General features: G+C 56.8%; 1 protein-coding gene across 1 annotated transcript in view; it reads right to left on the reverse strand.

The window, feature by feature from the left end:
* CACNG3 (calcium voltage-gated channel auxiliary subunit gamma 3) overlaps positions 1-19095 on the reverse strand; it is a 32023-nt gene extending 12928 nt beyond the window's left edge. The window contains exon 1 of the mRNA XM_075058349.1: positions 18885-19095. Within this exon, the coding sequence (XP_074914450.1) occupies positions 18885-19095 (211 nt within the window). The remainder of the gene's footprint in view (positions 1-18884) is intronic.
* Between the last annotated feature and the right edge of the window lie 1219 nt (positions 19096-20314).

The raw sequence follows: 20314 nt of genomic DNA on the forward strand, positions 1-20314 counted from the left end.
CGGTGTAATCTGGCTCCATCTCTACTTCACACTCTCTCCCCCTCTCTGCGGTGGTGGTTTGTGTCTGAGCAGAGTCACCTACACAGATATGCCTTTTCTGAAGGATTTTTTTCCTGTTGTAAAAAAAAAAAAAACAGTGGAAAAAACCCAAGTCAAATGAAAGGAGCGCAACAGCGAGGAGGCGGCAGAGGTGGGCTCTGCGGTGCCGGCTGGACGCCGAGGCCAGCGCAAACACGCGTTTGAACACAGACGCACAGCAGCGCAAGAACTGAGCCCCCTGCCCCGCGCATCCCTGACAGCTCGGGGGGGTTTGGGGAGCAGCACCCAGCTCCACGCTGCCTGTGACGGGCATCCCCGCGGGGGACACGTCGGGGCGGTCGTGGGCACAGCCCAGCCACTCACACCCATGGGTGGACTGGGAGCTTCTGCCAGTTTTAGGCTGCGAGGTGCCGGCGATCGGCGTGTGTCACAGAGACTTTACTCCCTCAGCATTGCTAAAAGAAAAAAAAAGAAAAAAAAAATCTACATTTTGACAGTGACTCATCATCTCCCATTCTGGAATCTGTGGGGTTGTTGCAACCTACACAAGGCAGTTCAGAAAAGCAAAACAATTCTGAATAATAGAGGAGGAAAAAAAGTTTGAAAATGATGGGTAATTTCTAGCATTCTGCTTCAAGGGTTTAGCTTTGTTTTTCTCATTATAAAAGTAATCACGCAATGCACTGGAGCTGCCTTCCAGGGTCTCCCCCCGCACTCCCCTGGGTTTCCTTCCTCCCTCCATCCTTCCACATCGGTGGAGCTCATGGCAGGGAAACGCCCCGCCGCAAACCCGGCTCCCAGGAAGATGCCGGGCTTTCCCGGCCGGCCGGGATGGGGTGGGAAGGCACGGGGGGCTGCGGCCAGCGCGGGGGCCCTGGGTGGCCCCTTCCCCGCAGGGCAGCCAACGCGCTGCCATCCCTGCCGCGGCACGCCGATGGCAACGGGCAGCCGGCTGCCGATGCCGGGAGCCCTCGCATCGGTCTGGGGAGGAGAGCGCTCATCAGCATGTCTAAGGAAACCGTTTCATGTTTTATCTTTAACAGTGATTAAACATTGATTTTTATTTTAAAAGGTAATTGACGTTCCTATGATAGAGAAATGAGCACTGGAGCAGCCAGAATCAGCGTAAATAAGCCATGTGCTAGAAATTAATGAGCTTCACTGATTGAGTTTATCCATTTCAATTAATACAATTCTAGTAATTAAAAAAATAATAACCTTTTGTTTGTTTGCCTGCTCACAGACATTGATGGTAAGAGACGGGGCAGGAGCGGGAGCCCTGGCTGAGCACCTCCGTGCCCAAGGCACCAGGACCTCCCTCTGCGCAGACGCAGTCAGGGCAGGATCCTGCTCTCCTTCATTTAATGAACATTTTAGATGCACTTGGGTTAACTGATGAGCTTCTGGGAAGGGTTTGCCTTCCAGCCTAGTCTTTGGCTATCGGTAACAGGGGCAGTCAGCTCAGCCCCGGGAGACCGCTGGGTCACAAAGCCTTTTACTAACAGGACGTGGGGGAAACAGGTCTGTCCCCCACCTGCCAGACACCCACCCTACAGCAGCCAGAGACGTGTTTGAGAGTAAAGATTTTATTATTGCTTTTTATGCCTTCAGCAAGTTGTCCTTTGTGATCATTTCTGCCTGCTCTATAATGTCTCCTCATTTAACTTGTTGAAATTCATGCCCCTTTGTTTCTCTTATTTGGACACAACTTCCATGCATCAAATGATGTCTTTTTCTCTCCTTTGCTCTTTCACTATAATTTTTTGTTGTTTTTCTTCACTGCTGGTGTACCTCTAGCCTGGCTCCATCGTGTTTGGAGCCATCATACCCCATCACCCCACTCTGGTCACTAAGTAACCTCACAGAGGTGGGATGCAGGACTGAACCAAGACTTGTGTCCCTTGCCAGGCTGACCAGCACCTCCAAAAAGCATCATTCACAGCGTCTACAACTTCCATCTCTGTGTCACATCTTGGGACGCCCTTTCTGTGGTCTGTGGAATAACTGAAATTTCCTATTAACACGGTCCATCTTCAGCCTCCGCAGCCTCTCCGGCACAGCGCTGTGCCTTGTGTCGGCAAACCTTCAGCTGGGACTGGCACACAGCTGCGCTGCCGCTGCAAAGAGCAGCAGCTCCCAGAGCCACCCCGAGAAGGCTGGTGGTCACCGCTCCCGCGGTGACGGCCTCCCCGGCAGCGGTCAGCAACGCCGAGGCATTAAACCAGCAGAAAAAGAGGGAGGGAGGAACCGGGGAACGACCGAGCCCTTCTCCAGCACGGCATCACGACAGTGAGAACAAAACTCATCCAGAAAGCAAAAGGCAACCCTTGGGTTGCCTGCGCATCCCAGGCGCGAGCTGGGATAACGAACAGAAGGATCCGGACTCGCTCGTTTGTTGGAGTGAGTTTGACCCATGTGGCGGTTGAGCCCTATGGAGTTCCATACGGTCAGAATGCTGAAAACTGATGATAAAACCTGCCCAGAAGGGACCAGGTGGGAAAAACAAGGGTCAAGAGTGTAAAAACCTGGGATCCTCTGGTTAAACAAGTTGCCAGTAATTCTGACAAAGATAATCTGTAGGTACGGGGTGCTCTGGTGTCTGCTTCAAACCCCGAGCTGTGCTGGAGGCCAGATTGTACCAGAGGCTGCTTAAGCACCTATTTATAATAAGTAGGAGAGAAAGCTGCATTATGATGGGAAGCTGGAGGTTTCACTTCGCCAGTATTAAAATGTCCTCTGAATTTCTAAAAACCTATAAATGACAATTTCATAGCTCTGAAGCGTGGCATCTAGCACAGGGGAGTGCTATTTTAGACTCTGTGTTGACAGCTGAAGGGGAATGGATCACAGAATTAAAAACTAGTTGCTGCTCAAGTCCAAGCAATCATGACTTGATTACGCTTCTTATGGGCAAACAGAGGCAAGTCCAAGGCACTAGCATATATTCTTGGTGCTTTGAAAGGTCAATTCACAGAGCAGAAAACAATTATAAGCCAAATCAGTTAGGAGAATGGATTTAAGCATAAAAGCATGACTCTGAATAGAGAATGATTTAGGAGTGTTTTACCCCAAAACTCGTAACCGCGACAGGAGTTTGCATCGGTTTAAAAACTGCCTGGCTAATATGTAAACAGCTATAAAAATAAAAACATGCCCAACAAAAAGAAGAAAGGAGATATTCATAACTCTGAATATAAATCAGCAACTAGAAATTGCAGAGCGCTGATAAAGGACACAAACAAACAGTAGAAAAACCATCAAAACATCTTTCCCCGATGCATTAGGATGAACAACAACAACAGAAAGGAGCAATGCTATCGCCCGTTACCAAACAGAAATGGCAGAAGTGTTAGTCACAGGACCGAGAAATGTTAAATAACTGTTATTACAACTGCGACATTTCATATTCAGCATATTCACATCCCAGAGTTTAAAGAGACACGCTGAAGGAGCCGACTGAGCAATTAAGAGCGATGCTGAACGCCTCGCTGGGAAGTTCCCGAGGACCGTGAGGATGGAGATGCTCCGTGGCCGGGCAGCGGCGGTGCGGCCGCCTGCCCTGCCCGGGCTCCGGCGCGCCCTGGCGCAGCGAGGAGCCGCGCCGCTGCGCTCCCTCCACCGCTCCACGCGCGCGGGCTGGCATCTGACGGCGCAAGCGGGGACTCGGAACAAGGGGACAGGCCGTGGCCACGGAGCGGCGAGGTCACCGAGTCTGCTTTGGCACAACCGACGGCAGACCGCGGGAGTGCCGGCGACCGGGGCTTCGCGCCGGCGAGCGCGGACCCCGAGCTCGGGCAGCCCGGCAGGCAAGCGGGTGAGGATGAGTGTGATGGCCAAAAGAGCTAACCTGGGGCTTTGACGCACAGCAGCCGGGAGTAACAGCTTCAAAGTTTTATTCCCTATTTCAAGGTGAAGCAGCTGCTCCAATCTGTGACTAATACCGCGGTCCGTTTTTCAAGGAGGATGTTAATAAAACCAGGGAGGGTTCAAAGAGGCAGAAGGCTCGGAAGGTCTGCTGTAAAGAGCCCGACAGGCGAGCGAGCGAATCCCACCGTGCCCTCCGCACAGCCTGATCTCAGCCCAGTGCTGCAGATGCCAAATTGCATTGAGGGCTGTGAAAAGCAAATCATTTTCCAAAGGAGCCCCACGGTGCAGAATATCAAGGCTAAAAATATGTAAATCACCACGGAAAGCACTGTCAGAGCTTCAGCAAGACTCGCGAGTTGCTAAAAGGCAATTTCGAATTTCCGAGCTCGCTGCACAAGGCATTAAAAAGGTCACTATTTCTGAAATAAGGATCTTTACAAATAAACACATTTGCTGAGGACTTGGTGAGTCATGCTGGAGCGGAGCACAGAGCATTTCCAACCTAATGCTTTTGACAGGCCGCGAGCAGGGCGATCTTTTCATGTTTACAGTTCATCAATAGTTTTTACAGCTGCACAGTCAATCTTTAAAGCACATTTAGCCTGGGAGGAGGCTCGGCAGGTTGTTTTCCTTGCAAAAGTGATACTAAATTTATTTTTTCCTTCCTCTTTTATAGCATTGATTTGAAGGTAAGTATTTGAACTTCAAATACGTGACTGCCACTCAAGCACCTGCCTTTTTTTTTTAATATATATATACTTCTGTCACATCTCCCTAATGATATAAATATTTGAAGTTTTCAGCTGATGCACTAAAAGGGACTCGATCCATCAGAGCCTATTTATTCCAGGGAATTCAGTGGGCATCGTGTTGCATGTTTGCTGGCGCGGGAGCGGGGGGTGCCGGCAGTCTGCAGCTGCAGGCTCCCTGCTTTGCCTTACCCGGCTGGCACCAGGCTTGCTCTGCTCTGTGCAGCCCAGGGTCAGGGTCCTGCCCGGCCCCACTCGCTATCGCAGGTACCGGAGCACATCCAGCACCGACGGATTTAGCTCGCTGCCTGCTGGAGGCAGAGCCGCCTCCTCACCATCTGCGGGAGGGGAAGAGAGCCCCGGGAAGCCAGTTCCAACGCCCCAGATGGGGAAAAGTGATATTCAAGAGTAGCACCATAGTTTCACTCTTGGCTTTTTTTGGAGAACAAGAAGGGACTATCCTACAGACTGAGCATTAGGGGAGGACTTTGCTGGTGAACAAGTGAGTGATGCCAACCTTGCTTTCCCCCTCCAAGGAATAAAAGGCGCCTATCTATGCCCTGGTAAGCTTTCCAGAAATTCAGAGCAATTTCCATCGCACAGCACCCGCTCTGCCCCGCTGCCTTCGGGAGGGCTTTGCCATTGGAAACTCCTCGACGCTGCCGTACGGGCAGTGTGCTCCCTGCCCGGGGGCAGCGGTGAGGGCACCTAGGGGAGGATGGTGTGCCCTGTCCATCATCCACCGCTTTGGGATTTCACAGCACTGAGAGACCCCAAAACATTGCAACCAGCTTCCCTGGGCCCTTCAAACACTCTTCTGCCCACAAGCAGCTTGTGGGACTCCTCTGTTCAAGGCTCTCCCTTCCCCTGCCCATGCTGCAGCGCCGGCACTGCAGGCTCAATGTCCGGCCACCCTCGGAGCAGGGAGCAGGACCACGCTCCCGGCTACAAACCTGCTCTGCTTTCACATGGGTCAGACCTGGGCAAACTGCCCTGTGGGTCCCCAAGCCACTTGTACCATTACTTTGGCCATAAACTGTCCTCACCTTCCCCCGGCTTCCCAAATCCGACTCAAAGAACAAGACACTTTGCTAGAATATCTCCAGGGCTTTGAAACCACCCCAGCTCCCACAGGGCTCTGCCCTTCCAGGAGGCAGCAGCAGCCAAATAGAGATTTGAAGGGGGAGAGAAGAAAAACATAAAAAACCCTGAGATGGATGGGCAAGCAGATAGCTTCACAGCTCGTGCCAATGCTTTCCATCTTCTTCCTATTTTGCATTAAATCACACAGCAGAGCCCATCCTGCTGCTGTTGAAGCCAGGTGATGTTTTGCCATTGGCTTCAAGGACAGCAGGGCTGTGCCCCACGGCACAGCACAGAGAGCCGGAGGGGTTGTGCCTACCAGAGGCACAGGATTGATTGCCCCAAGCACGGGGGAAGCCCCCCGGGACACTCGCTGCTACACCGGCACGGCACAGGCTGCCTGCGCCGCCCTGGCTCTGCCGGCACCGGCCCCCCCCGAGCTTACCTGGGGCTGCTCCCGCGGGTTCACTCCCCCATTTTCAGCTCAGGCTCAGTGCCCAGGGTCCATCACTTTGCCCTCAGCCCACACTGCACATCCCTGCAGGGAAACCGGTGCCCCGCAGCAGCCCTTTTAATGGGTCTGTCCCAGCTGCAGCCCAGCAGCTCCAGCCTGGTTAATGCTCATGGCACACACCTGCCTCGCCCTTGATGATGCACGGAGGGTTTCGGCTAAAGGAGACGATGAAAGGTGCACTGAGGGCTGTGGGGATGGGGCAGTCTGTGCAGCTTGGGGCAAGCCCCCGTGTATGTTGGGTTACCAGTATTTGCTACGTTATCGCTCCCCATCCCTCACCCGCTCCACCTCTGCCAGCTCCCTCGGGGCACTTTGCTTTCTGCCGGAGCATGTTCGTTATCTGCCCTCGGCGCTCAGCGCACGGCCCTGGCCTCATTCAGCTCGCCTGCTGCCGGGAGGGAGCTATTCCCCCTCCGCAGGCTTCCCGCTCGGCTCCGGCAGCACGGGAACGTCTCAGAGGCTCCTCTCGCTCCTGCACTGAGCTGGGGCAGGTGATGTTATCCCCAATTTACAGATGGGTAGTGGAGGACTGGAGAGATGCAGATCACAAGCGTCTGCTCATTTTGGGTGCTCAGCTGGAGCCGCACAGAGCCTGGGATTTCACAGCCCTCGGCACAGCCCTGGAAATAGGTTCTGCGCGGGAGGTGACAGCGCTGCCGCCCAGCCGGCCGAAAGCGCTGCCAGAGCCTGCGCTGCGAGCGGGGCTAATCACGACGAAACCCGGACCCCAAGGAACAAAGCTCCTGGATGCCAACGGGATGTTCTGCTTCTCCTATTTTCTGGAAGACTTTTCACCATCCTGGGGGGGAGAGCTGTCCAAATTGACAATGCAAATGATTTCTGAAGGAGTGACTGAACCTGCATATCCTGAAAAGCGCTTGCCTGGGACCCAGGGCTGCTTCCGAGATCCTCCGGTGAGCGGCACAGACACTATACCCGATGTACACACCGAGCTGCTGCAGATTTATATCCACTGCACTTGTGCTGAACCGCAGGTGATGGAGACCAGCTCACACATCCCAAACACCCGTGACTGACGTGGCCGCTGCACGCTCGAACAGGCAGAGAGGGCCGTTCTGTTGCAGCGGCCCCGCACCCCAGCGTACCGTACCGCGCCGTACCGCACCGTACCGCGCCGTACCGCACCACTCGTTCCCCGGGGCCGAGCGCTCGCTGCCTGCAGACGGGCTGCGCTGCGGGAGCGCGGCTCAGGGGCGGAGGCATTGGCACGTCTGTCTCTCACTTCAGCCGCCAGCGAGCTAGGACAAACAGGAAAGCCATACGGCACTCGCCTATAGGGATGCACAGAAGCTCAGCCAGGAGGGTGCCTCCGTCCCGAGGGGACGAGCCGGTGGCCCCTGCCCGGGAGCGGGGACCTGCCCTTCTGCCGCTGCCGGCTGAGACTAGGGTCGGCGGCAGTGGGAGTCGGGCAGGTTGGGGCAATATGCAGAGGAGGTATTATTTAAAACTATTATTGTTATTTAAAATTATTCAAAACACGCACGCCACCTCCCCCTGGCCTCCCTGCTGTCCCTGTGCCCTGGCTGGAGCACGCTTCAACCGCTCGGTTCCCGCTTCTCCCCCAGCGAAGGGGTCTCGCGCCCCGGGCTGCAGCTTTCCTACTTCCTATGAAAGGTGTCATCACTCTTGTCCTCCTTCAGCTTTCCACGTTGGAGGGAAGGCCAAAGACTAATGTATAGAAAACACTTTCATCCTTGGCTGAAGCGTGCCCAGGAATGACAAGAGATTCTCCGGGCGCGGAGAGAAGGAGCCTCGGGGCTGCGAGAGGCTTCCAGACACCGTCGGCAGCCCGCCGGCTTGCTGCCGCGCCACGGGCTGGCGGGGGGAGCGGCAGGTCCCCGTCCGGAGGGGACCCCGCTCCGCTGCCTCACGGGGTCCCCGTTCCCCCAGCCCGCTCTGCGGCAGCATCGCCGGCTGCTCGGCGGCGAAGCCGCGCGGCACAGCTGCTGCGCCGCGATAAGGTTTGCTCAGCTGAGCGAGGCTGTTCAGGCAAATGGAGGATTTGGCAAGGATGCTGTGCAGCCCGGCAGAAATGACTGCCTCGGCTGGCTGGTAAGGCAAAGCCGGAGCTGCTGCAGGCTCGGGGCGGCAGGGAAAGTCGCCGTGAGATCGCAGGCTGTCTCGCGAAGTGACGGTGACCTTGCCGGGGCGGGCAAGCAGCCCCGGGGTCGGGGTCGGGCAGGAGGCAGCCCAGAGGGAAGGCAGCCGCCGACTCTCGCAGCCCCTTGCAATTGCTCATGCGATGATGTTGTGTGATGCAATCGATGATGCTGATGCATCAAAGCACTCCGACAGTTGCAAAAAATAATTGTAAGCTGGTCTTTAACATCCAGCCGAGCACCAGCCGGCCTGTCCTGAGGGGTTTCTGCTCCCTTGTCAGGAGGGAGCCCAGCCTCTCCAGGGGGGACAGAGGTGCCATCCCTGGGACCAGGAGTAGTTCTGCGGGACACAAGCGGCTCGACGAAGGTGCCAGCAGCACAAGCCAACACTGATTTTTAAGAAGCTAAAATCAGGAATACTTTAAAAGGGTAGTTGCTTTTTGGTAGACTCTTTGGAGGTTGCTTTCGCCTCCCCTTGTGATTCCAGGCACGAACCGAGAGTAAAGGTGCAATTAGGGGACAATTACCAAATCACCAGTGAAATTGGAAATGCGAGCATTCGAGAGGCACAAACACAAATGTCACCCTCCAATGCTGCCTTTTGTCACTGCTTTCCACCACCCGAGGCCCACGGGGTGTATTGCCAATGCCAACCCCCCCGTGGGCTCCCAGCAGCCCCCAGAAAGGCCAAGGGGGTCACACGTGCCCCTCCGTTCCCTGCACCCACCCCGAGGCTCCTGTCCCAGCCCAATTCTCCTCCTTCAATACAAACCACCTGGCAAAAAGCAAATGCACAAAGCCCCCAGGGAGGGCAGTGGGATGGCAGTGAGGTGCTGCTCCTGCTCCCACGCCTGCCCTCTGCCTTCCCTTGCCTGCCTTACAATTTCTTTATGACTCTGTCTGTGTACAATAAAACAACACAGTTCCTAATAACCTGATGTGGGAACGGCTAAGCCATCCTCTGCAGCCCGACAGCGCCAGGTGTGTCTGTAGATTGTGGTGTCAGGAGATAAGAAACAGGCAATATCTGAGAAAAATCATCATGCAATATCACCCATCCAGCAGCCATAATCGTTCCTCCTGCCTCTCCCCATGATGACTATGAAAAACCCTGATATTTTCAAGCCCATCAAATGCAGTCACTCACACAGTGTGCAAGTGATTTTTGCAAGGGTTAAGGAGATGAGCAAAGCCCAGATGGAACGCTGCACATTTCAAAAGGGAGCAAAACCCTGTTGTGAGAAGACCTTTCCACCCCTTCTCCTTCAGGCAAGCAAGCCATGGGGCGGCAGGAGCGCCGGTGCAGGGAGGGCAGCAGCAAGAGCACGGCCAGAGTAATGGGGAAAGGTGGGATGGAGAAACGGACTGCGGCAGTTTTAGCATTAACATCCTTGTAGACCCTTGGAACTGAGACGGTGGTTAAACGAGGGTGAATCAGCCCTGCTGCTGAGGCTGCCTGCCATGGAGCGCGGTGAGGACGGAAACCCGCTTCTGGGAGCCTGATTCCCAACAATGTGCAAACAAATGCAAAACATCAAGTTGCCATACGAGCAACTCAATTACAGCCTGGCCCTTTTGCCGGCGCTGGCCCAGAGGCAGAGCTGCTAAGGGAGGCTGACTGGGTTTTCTGGTCCTGCCAAAGGCAGCTGGCTCTGCTCTGGCTGTGGAGCGTGAGCTAACCCCAATGCAGAAATCCCACTTCGTTCTCATGCTTCTCCGGAGACCACAGAACGAGCAGACCTTCGTTGGTGCCAGCTGCTCTGCATCCCTCCCTACCTTGGGCAAGCGAGGGACCAGACCAGGCAAGCGAAGCCATCGCTCAACAGCTTTACCCAGGAAAGCCCGTGGCCAGGCAGAGGTGTGCTGCTCGTCACGCGGCCAGAGAGTGACCGCGAGAAGTCGATGTGTTTCTGTCTCCGATAGAATCACTTCAAAGGACATGGGACAGTTTAAAGCACAAAGCATACCCCAGCCTCAACTTTTAATTTTGAAGATACTGTTAAGTACCTGCTCCAAGTAGATGGTTAAAAGATAACACAAATGTAAAAGAAGAAAATTTCGGAAATCATCCCCGAGTCCCGGGGCTGTCCCACCAGCCCGTGACACAAGCGGTGTTTTACACCAGGGGTTGTGTAACAGATCTGCCGCGCGGCGATGCAGCCCGCTGCTCCTCCTCGGCACAGGCTGCGGAACCTCTCCTCCCCGGAGCCGCTGCAGAGCTGTCAGCACGCACAAGCCGAGGGAGAAGACACCAGTTGTCATCCCGGCACTGTCATTCTTTATCACAGCAGGTGTCTTCTTAATCAAAGACATATCTCGAGATGCCCGCTGCTGCGGTCCCCCCGAGCGAGCCGCGGCTCATTACAGCCCGAGTGGTGGGACTGCGCAGAGCGAGCGGCAATGGATGCATTCCCGGGGTGCCTCACCCCAGAGAAAAGCTATGGAAAACCCCTCGTGCTGGGCCTGAAGTGTCAGCCAAAGCAAACCCACCCATGAACCGCTAGGAAGGGACGTGAAACCACCCTCTCCACACCAAGCACTAACCCAAAATGCAGTCAAACACCAGCTTCGAGGAATCTGCTTCCGAGTCTCATTTAAAAAATTGAAGTGAGTTTTAGATGTTGTAGCACAGTTGCAGCCCTCACCGACGGGGCCGCAGGGCAGCGCGCAGGCAGGAGCCCTCCCTGGTTCCTCCAACGTCGCAGGCACGTGGAGAAAACCCTCGCCGAGCGCTCAGCCCTGCTCGCGCCCTGCTGCGCTTCCCCGCTCGCTCCCCATCTCCTTGTGGATGCTTCAGAGTGACTCAGTAAACGGGGTGGGCACCTTTCCCCTTGGATGTCTTTGACTAACTCACCCTCAGCACCTATCAGTGCTGATGTGCATTAATGACAGTGGATACATTGCATCTGCATCCTGCCAGTGCACGGCCGTGAGTCACCCAGAGACACTCATCGGTGAGCCAGGGATTAACCCCCCCTGCCAAGCAGGACCCCTCGGGCAGTGGCTGAACAACCCCCCTGGACTTATGGGCTAGCGCATTTCCATAATTTTAAGAGCAATTTTGATTTTCCTGAAAAAAGAGGTTAATGTCTATTTATGAAGTGGAGATTGTGTTCATTAAAAATCCATGGTGAAATCCACGTGAAAAGTAACCACCAAGATGCGAGAAGCACTGAGCAAGTTTAATACCATGGCTGTCTCACCTCATCTCATCCCAAATGGCACGGGCAATTGAAGAGCATCACAGGTCTCCATACCTGGACCATTACCCAGAACCACTGTGCCAAAGAGCACCGCGTGGTCCAGGCAGGCTGTGCCGGTGGGCAGGGAAGGGTCTTCACCCTACAGACAGGCGATGATGCCGTGTGCCTTTCCAGGAACGGTGTAAGAGTTGAACACTAATGAATCCACCCGGCCTCACATCACAAAAGGGAAAACTCATGCAGAGAGAAGGGAAGTGATTTACCAAAGGCCACGTAACTCTCGGCAGCGGAGCCAAGCATCTCTCCCCACTCCCTGGCTGTCTCAGCAAACATCATCTGCTGGCACCTCCTGCCAGCACCCCACCTCCCCGGGGACCGGTGAGAGGAGGATCCGGCATCAATCCATGGGGCATCCTCCCCCAAACCACCGCCACGCTCCCAGCTGCCAGCCCTGGCACCAGGGCTTGCAGCCTTCGTTAGCCATCCCTAATTATTTACAGCTGTAATGGAGATAGTGACCTTGCATGGGAAAAAAACCCACTTGAGCCTCATTCAAATTCAGACTTCCACCTCTATTAAACAGTAACAGCTCTTGAGATGACAGAGTCTGCACCACGCCTATGCAGCAATAAAATGCCTGTTTCTGAGCTGTTCACAGCATACATTTTACTCATCACGTGCTGCTCACAGGCAATGTGGGAACCAGCTCTCTACACCACCCCAGAAGACAGGATTTTTGTCCAGATAAATGCTGCAGCATCCCAGGAGGGTAAATTCTGCACCCCCCATTTGAAGCGACTGTTTCTCAAAGCAGAGCTGGTGGCAGCGAGCTGAAGCACGGCTCCTCTCCGGACACCTTCTGAACAGCAGCGAGATCCAAAGGCACGGCTGCCTGGAAGCGCAGCACCAGCTGGCAGCGGCCAGGGCCCTTCTCTGTCCAGAAGGATTTTTATGGCTCTTGGCATCTGGCCACGTGCCACAAGAACACGGGTCTGGAGCAGACCGAGGGTCCAGCTAGCCTAATTTCCATCTCTATCAGAGGACAGCACTTAATGCTTATTCAATATATCCTCCACCAACCTAAGGTTTGGGGATTTCCTAAGTCAGAGGGTGTGCCTGGGGCATCGTACGAGACACCTCGCAGAGCCCCACGCTTGAGGCATTTGCTCGATCCTGTTTTGACCCCGGTGACACAACTGACCCCAGTGCCGGGCACGTGGCCTGCGCCCCCCCCCCCCAGTGCTGTCCTGGTGGAAAGGCTTCTTGGGGGTGGAGGGGAAGGGTTGTTAAACCTGCAGCGTGGTAGCTTCATCAGATATTCTCAAATGGGTAACTGGTCCCTCTTCACCTTCACCCATCGCTACCATCTTAGAGGCCATCGTCTGCCTTCCATCACACAAGTTAACGCGATGCCTCCCAGCTCTCATATCACGAAGAGCAAATAACCCCTCCCCACTCATCTCCCCAAACCTCCCACGCTGTTCCAGACCTGTCCTGTCTCCCCCTCCATCGCCTCCAACCCACGCCAACGGTCCCCATCCGAGCACGGCCGCCATCCCAGGGCTCGCGGGCACGGCCGGGGCAGAGCCGCGTGCGGTGGCATCGGCACGGGGTCCACGCTGGGGCTGCCGGGTGGGTGGGCTGGAGCAGCCGCCTGCCAGGGAGGTCAGCGCGGCCGCGCACGGCGAGCTTGGCAGCCGCGGCAGAGAAACCATCACCAGTGCCGGCGCCGCTGGCAGCACCGCGGAGCTGGACCAAGAGCGCCGTGGAGAAGTGTTCAATTGCAAGACGGGTTGTTGATGAGAATCTATTACAGACACCAACCAGACAGAGGAACAGGATGAGCAGCTCCTTAAATACCTACCTATAATGAGTAGCGAGAAAAAGTGCTCTATCATGGATGATTGCAATCTCAGGGACATTTGCTTGGCGCTTTTAAAAATTAAAGATAATAACTTTCTAACAGAAACAATATTGCTGTCACCTTGGGGAAATTCTCTGCTTGGCCTCACTCAGAAGGACTGAGAGGAGCTGAAAGCAGGGGAAGAGCTGGTGGCTGTCCAGGGGCAGCTGCTTCCAGCCCAATTTAACGCCTTCGGTGCGAATCAGCTCAGCTCAGCAGAGCCAAAAGCAAGCACGGACAAAACCAATTGGGGGAAAACCGTAAATGCAGAAGCACGATTGCTACTCAGGAGCAAGGGCAGAGCGCTTCCCTGGCACCCCACACTTCTGTTGGACCTGCTGAAAGGGAACTGACGATTGCAATTAAAAAAATTAAAAATCAAGACTTTTGATATTAGAAATAGCAGTTAGGACGCGCACCTGGCTGATAAGAGAAGGTAATGGGATCAGTTAAAGTAAATCTGCAACCGAAAGGTTTAAACAAAACAAGGAGGCATTCTTTAGCCACATTAGAAGAAAGGAGCTTTACCGCTGAGGTAAGTCACTACCAGATCATGACGGTGCAACTGTCAGTCATGAAGCAGAAGTGACACACAATTATTTATTCATCAGATACTTCTGTTCTGTACGTGGAGACAAATAGGCTCCTGTATTCCGCCAGGAGTTAGGGAGGATGCTAAACAGAGACTATTAAGTGTAAACATGAAACTCGTAGGACTAGAGAACTTTCTCCCAAGAGCATTCAGAGAATAGGCTGAGAAGTTTTCTGAAGATCTAAAATGGATTTTAATAAACTTTGGCATTCTGTTGAATTTCTAGAAGACAGGAAAAGGTGGTTTAATGCCACGAGTGATGGTGATGGGCAATGGTAGGAGCTGTGTCCCCAGCATTGCCTGTGGGTTAGATAAGGTGGGCAGTGGCTAGGGGGGAAGCAGGGGATGAGATAAATGTCAAACAGCCTTGCGGAAAAGAGATTTATCAAACTTCATACATTTTTCCTGATATGGTTACAAATTCAGTTGATAAAGGAAATCAGTAGCATAATACATTTAGTGTTCCACAGGGTATTTGACTTGGCTCTCCTGAAAAAGTAAAAGACCAGTATTATGCAGAATCAACAGCACTTTATTAAAGGGACTGGGAGGCAGATTGCAGAGATTGTACATTGTCATCCGATGGGATATTTCTACACAGGATCGCCTGTTACCAGAATAGTGTTGAGCTATAACAATGTCTTTATCGAGAGTATTAAAGAAAACATGAAATAATCATGGGCAGAAGAGGCAAACGGCAGAGGAAAGACTGACTGCAATATTAATGAATGATGGAGGTGGGTCAGGCGAATTTGGGCAGCTCGGTACCGTGGACTCATTTAGCAATGGCCATTTTTATACAGCCAAGTCTGAGGTTTTACAGTTAGGAACTAGGAGAGCAAATTACAGCTTGGGTATAGGAGGCGATGCACTGACACTCAGCAGCACAGAGGGGCTTGGGGTCGTGGTGGACCACCACACGCGGGAGCTCCCTCTGAGATGCTGTGGCTAAGAGGGCTGAAGTGAGCCGCAGGTGTACAACGCGACTAACAACATGCAGAAATAAGGAAAAACAAGCTTGCCTGGCTACGTGAGACTTAACTATCAGAGATTATTTCTTATGTTCAAAGGAAGTTTGAGGGGTTCATTTCTTTTCCCAGGGCAACAGCTGGCCTAGGGACATGGCAGATTCACCCTCAGCTGAAGTCTCCAGGACTGACCATCTACCTAAAACGCACCAAGAGCCAAGCAGGAGTTGCAGGTCAGGCGTAGAAATGGCTCGGCTGGTCCTGTGGGCTCTAGGGGTCAGCTGACAATACCCGCAATATGATGTTTTAATCTAGACAGGATCCCCCCCCAAAGACCAAAACCCAAGCAAAGCTCTCCAGGTTTGGCAGGGAGGAATTGCTGGCTTGGCGAAGGCTGCGTTTATGCTCCTGTGGGGGACACTGGAGCGGGGAGACCGGGACAGGTCCGAGCGGGACAGCTCGGCTGACAAACGGCTCTGGGTCCCTGCGTCCTCCGCAAACCGCCCCGTGTCCAGCCCCAGCTGAGGACGGTCCAGAGGGACGGCAGGACGCCGTGCGTCCTCCGGGAGGGAGGGAGGCATATCAACACTCGTGGTCCTCCAGAAATGATGGAGCACTTTCTTCTGATGAGAGAAACAGAGGAGGAAAGGAGAAGTACCCCATTGCCTTAAAATATGGTATTTCAAGCAGCCTCGGCCAAATCCTCTTGCTGTTTCAGATCCGCATGACGCCACGGAGCCAGTCCCAATCTATACCACACAGCAGGGAGGACAAGGAGGCTCCCTGCATTTAACGATGCTGAATTTAATTAAGTTTGATGAAAACCAAAGTTCTTTCACTTTCCTAAAAACAACACAAGCCTAAGCAGCTATTTCTCAACTTCAGCTTTCTCCCTGAAGCGCCCTGCGTTTCCCTACCTTTTATATTAACAAGGAAGCCACAGAGGAAAACAACTGACGATCAACAGCCACGGGGGACGCACACCGACAAACGCTGGTCACGTTTGAGCGGGAAGTACAGGACGACACCTACTAAGTATTCGCATATTGTAAAAGTGATAATTGGAATTCAAACGCTGCAATTTAAAACAGAGGCTATCCTAGTACAGCAGTCTGGGAACGCCTGCCTGGGCTCCAGCTATTGAGTCAACCACTAATTTGTGTTTTCCAGTGTGGGTGTCTCTACATAGGTCTGCGGCGGCTTCATTCAAGATTTATCCGCTCTCGCCTATGGGCTTTTGACGCTCACGTGGTGCGAGCGGCTCCCACGCAGGCGCTGCGCCTGTGTGACTGACATGGATTTAAAGAGCATCTGCGACGGAGCGTGCACCCAGCACTCACGTCGGTCATTTTAATAATCTGCCACGCACACTCAGCCAGACGAGCGACTGGAGCTCGCCACTTAATTCCCATGTCGTTACACATATTAAACCCCTGTTAGCGGAGGAAAGTTCAAGGCCGAGGCGCTTCCCGACGGGCAGAGAGCACTGCCCAGTGCTAAACGCATCTTCTGCAGCACGGGACAACCGGCCCTTTCGACTGACCGTGTTCGTTCCTAAAGCAGGACGATAAAGTGCAACCCTTGTCCGTTTTTCAAGCCAGATACAACGAGTGCACAGAAATTACGAGACACAGGGAGGCCCTGCCAGCTGGAATCAGTCAGGACCTGCTGCACGTACAAGTACCGGGTGCAGGGGCTCAGCTCCCAGCGCTCCCCCGGCGCAGGGCACGCTGGCAGAGAGAGCGGCCGCAGCGGCGATCCTCGGCTGCGGGGGGGACCTCAGCCCCCGCCACAGCACTGCCCTTCCTCCGTGGGGAAGGTGCATGAGCTCGGCTGGGGGAAGTTTTCCCTTCCCAGTATCGCAGCAGTTAACAGCCTGTGAGACACCAGCTCATTTCTCCAGCAAAATTCAGGGGGGCGATGAGCAGCCCCACCGCATCCCCCCAGCACCATCGCAGCCCCACGTGCTCACCCCGAGCACCAGCTGGGACGCTACCTGCCCGGCCGCCGCCTCGGTGCCGCACACCCCCCCGCAGCCCCCACTGCCCACCCACGCTCTCACACTCATGCAAGGGATGACGGAGCCCGTGCCCAGCGCAAGGCCTCGATCGCGCCACAGGCACGACCGAGCAGCACCGGCACGGCACCGTGCGGAGCCTCCCCGCTCCCGCTCCCGCCCCGGCAGCTGTGGGAGTGCCAAGGCTGGGGGAGAACATGCAGCGGGGAGTGATGATCCCACCGCGAGCACGTGCCCCACTGCTCCCAGCCCCGCGCCCGGGCGCGGGGTGATGGACTGTGATTCAGCTCTGAGCTCTGGCATGGCACTGTTAAGCCCTTTCCTGAGTGTGCTGTGCTCAGGAGACCGGGGCCTCACCGGCTCCTTCCAAAGCAGTGATTTATCGCAGTGAGGGAAAGATAAAACATTTGCTGGAAAAAAGAAAAATACAGCCGGCAAAACCAAGAATTTTGGAAACTACTCATGCCTCCAGCCATCCCATCTTTCACAGCCCTGGCTGCTGCCTCCTTGACTCCCTCAGCCCAAGAGGGGAGACAGATTATCTCAAATTATTTATTACGGAATTAGAGCATGATCCAAACCCTCCTTGAATCAATAAGAAAGCTCCTACTGACTTCACCGGGTTTAGGATGGAGCAGCAGGAACAGACGGGATATTTCTGCATCCATGGCCGTGACTCACCGAGAACTTTCCAATGTGGAGGGAGCAGCTCGGCAGCCGCGGCTCACTTGCCCCCACCGTCGGAGGCGTCGCTCCTGGCCTGGGGGAGCCTGACACCCCGGGGCCCCGCAGGACAGTAGGGCAGGTCCCCCCCAAGTACACAGGACACCAACTGCTGCCGCTAATTTTAAAAGTTACGGCCCAGTGTGATTCCATCAGCCATTATTTTGCTGTGCAGGTACCAGCACCTGGCTCCGTTCAAGCTCACGTTTAAGCACAGCCTGTCGTTGCTCCTATCAATCTCAACCAGCAGCGACGGGTCAAAACTGCCCCAAAGCGCGGCCTGTGCTGCAGGAGAGCGCCCGCTGCCGTGGCCCCTCCGGCCGGGCGCTGCTGCAGGAGTGAAGCGGTGAGGGCAGGCAGGCGGGAGTCCGGCCCGGCCGTGGGGCAGCCGTGGCGGAGCAGCCCGGCCGTGGGGCAGCCGTGGCAGGCCGTGGGGCGCAGTCCCCGAGGGACGGAGGGACGAGCTGCGGTGGGGCAGCAGGAGCAGCACACCTCGCCCCGCTCTGCTGTTCGGAGAAGGGCTGGCACCGGCGGTGGGGCTCGGCTATAAAAACGCCGGGTGCGACGGGTTTCCCCGTGGCAGGGACACGCTGCCCACGGAGCCTCGGAGAGGGGCAGAGGCTGGGGGGCTTTGCCCGCCGAGCGCTTCGCATTAAAACAGCCCCCGGGGCCGGGAGAGGGACCTGTGGCCTCTCCGCCTGAAGCTCCCCGTCTCCCCGAGAGCAGGCACACACGCCGGGAGGATGCACGGCGCGGCGGCCCACGGGCAGCGCCGGTCCCCGGGCACGGGGGCACCCCGGCACCCCGCTCCCCCCGGACCCCGCGTCCTGCGTGCAGGAGCCACCCGCGAGGTTTCACGGGTGCCGTGCCCGGGGAAGGGGGGGGGGCGCGGCGGCGGCGGCGGCGGGGCCGCCGAGCAGCCCGGCCGGGAGGGATGCTCCGCTCGCCGGCCGCGGGTGCCGGGGCTCGCCGGGGGGCCCGGCTCTGGGGTGGGGGGGGGGCCCGGGATGCCCCTGCCCTCCCCCGAACTTTCGGGCAGGGCCCCCCGGGGCGGGGGGGGGGGCGGGCTGGGGGTCGGCGGGGCGTCCCGGCGGGGCGGTCGGTACCTTCCAGGCAGCACGTCCTCCAGAGCCCCGAGTGGGTCATCACCTCCTCGTTCTTGCGGCTCGTGTCGTTGTCGCTCGTGGACTTAGTCCTGCACACGCCGCGCGAGTAGAGCCAGTAGTCGGTGCCCACGGCGATGGTCATCAGGCTGAAGGCTGCGAAGGCTCCCACCGTGGTGATGAGCATCTGGACGCCTCTGTCACACATCCTCATGCTGCTTCATCCTACGGCGGCGGCTCGCAGGGGAAGGGCCGGCGCCGCCGCCCGCCGCCGCGCTCCGCGCTCGGCGCCTCATGCCCCCGCGGCCCGCGGCGAGCCGGGCCCCCGCGGCGGCGCTGCGCGGGGCCGCCGAGCCCCCGGGCGCCCGGCCGGCATGGCCCGAGCGGCGGCGAGGGGCGCGGAGCCGGCTCCGCCGTGCAGCCCGCGGCGGGAGCGCGGCGCCTCTCCCGGCGCCTCCCCCGCGCCGCCCGGCCAAGGCATCCGCGGGGGGCGGCGGGGGCGGGGGGCAGCGGAGGGCGGGCCGCGGGGGGCCGCGCCGCCTGGAAAACGCCCCCCCACCCCCCAACCGCCAGCCCGCCCGGGCGGCCGGCGGCGGGGGCACCGCCCGGGGATGGGCACCGTCCCGGGCGGGGGGGGGGGGGACGGGGACGGGGGCGGGGAGGCTACCCCCGGGGTGCCGGGACGGCGCGGGGGGAGCCCACCTCGGGGCGCTGGGACCGGGGCCGGGCGGGGGACCCCCACCCCGGGGTGCTGTGCTGGGACCGGGGCTGGGGCGCTGGGACCGGGGCCGGGCGGGGGACCCGCACCCCGATGGGATCGGGGCCGGGGCGCTGGGACCGGGACCGGGGCCGGGCGGAGGACCCCCATCCCGGGGCGCTGGGACCGGGACGGGGAGCCCACCTCGGGGTGCCGGCACCGCCCCAGGGGTGCCGGGCAGACACCCGCCCCCTGCTCCCCCCCCCCCCCCGGCCCCGGTACCGGGCGCCGAGCACCGGCTGGCTGCGAGGGGCTCGGGGCCGCGCACCGACACAACCGCGGGCACCCGCAGACCCCGGGCGGGGCGTCGGGGTGGGGGGCACAGCAACAGCAGCCCTGGGGGAGGCCCCCGCAGCTGCCCCCCGAGCACCGCCCGCCCCCAGGGACCGGGTTTTATCGGCTGCCCAAGTGCCAGGACAGAGCAACAGCAACGCCGGTGCCAGCACACAGGCGCTGCTGGTACCTTGGGGTGTTTTCCACATCACGCTCCTTAATTGTTTGCCGCCAGTTAAAACCCTCACTCTCTCTCTGCGCCTCTCTGCTGTCTCCTCAGCTCTCTCAAACATTTTTGCAGCCAGTTGGATGAGCTTATGACTCATGCGACCTTTCAAATAAGCCCTATAATATACCCACCTCTTAAATTAATAGTCATTTAAGGGCTACAGATGAGATGGGG

Source organism: Buteo buteo, chromosome 27 (genome assembly GCF_964188355.1).
Source record: "Buteo buteo chromosome 27, bButBut1.hap1.1, whole genome shotgun sequence".
NCBI classification, from domain to species: domain Eukaryota; kingdom Metazoa; phylum Chordata; class Aves; order Accipitriformes; family Accipitridae; genus Buteo; species Buteo buteo.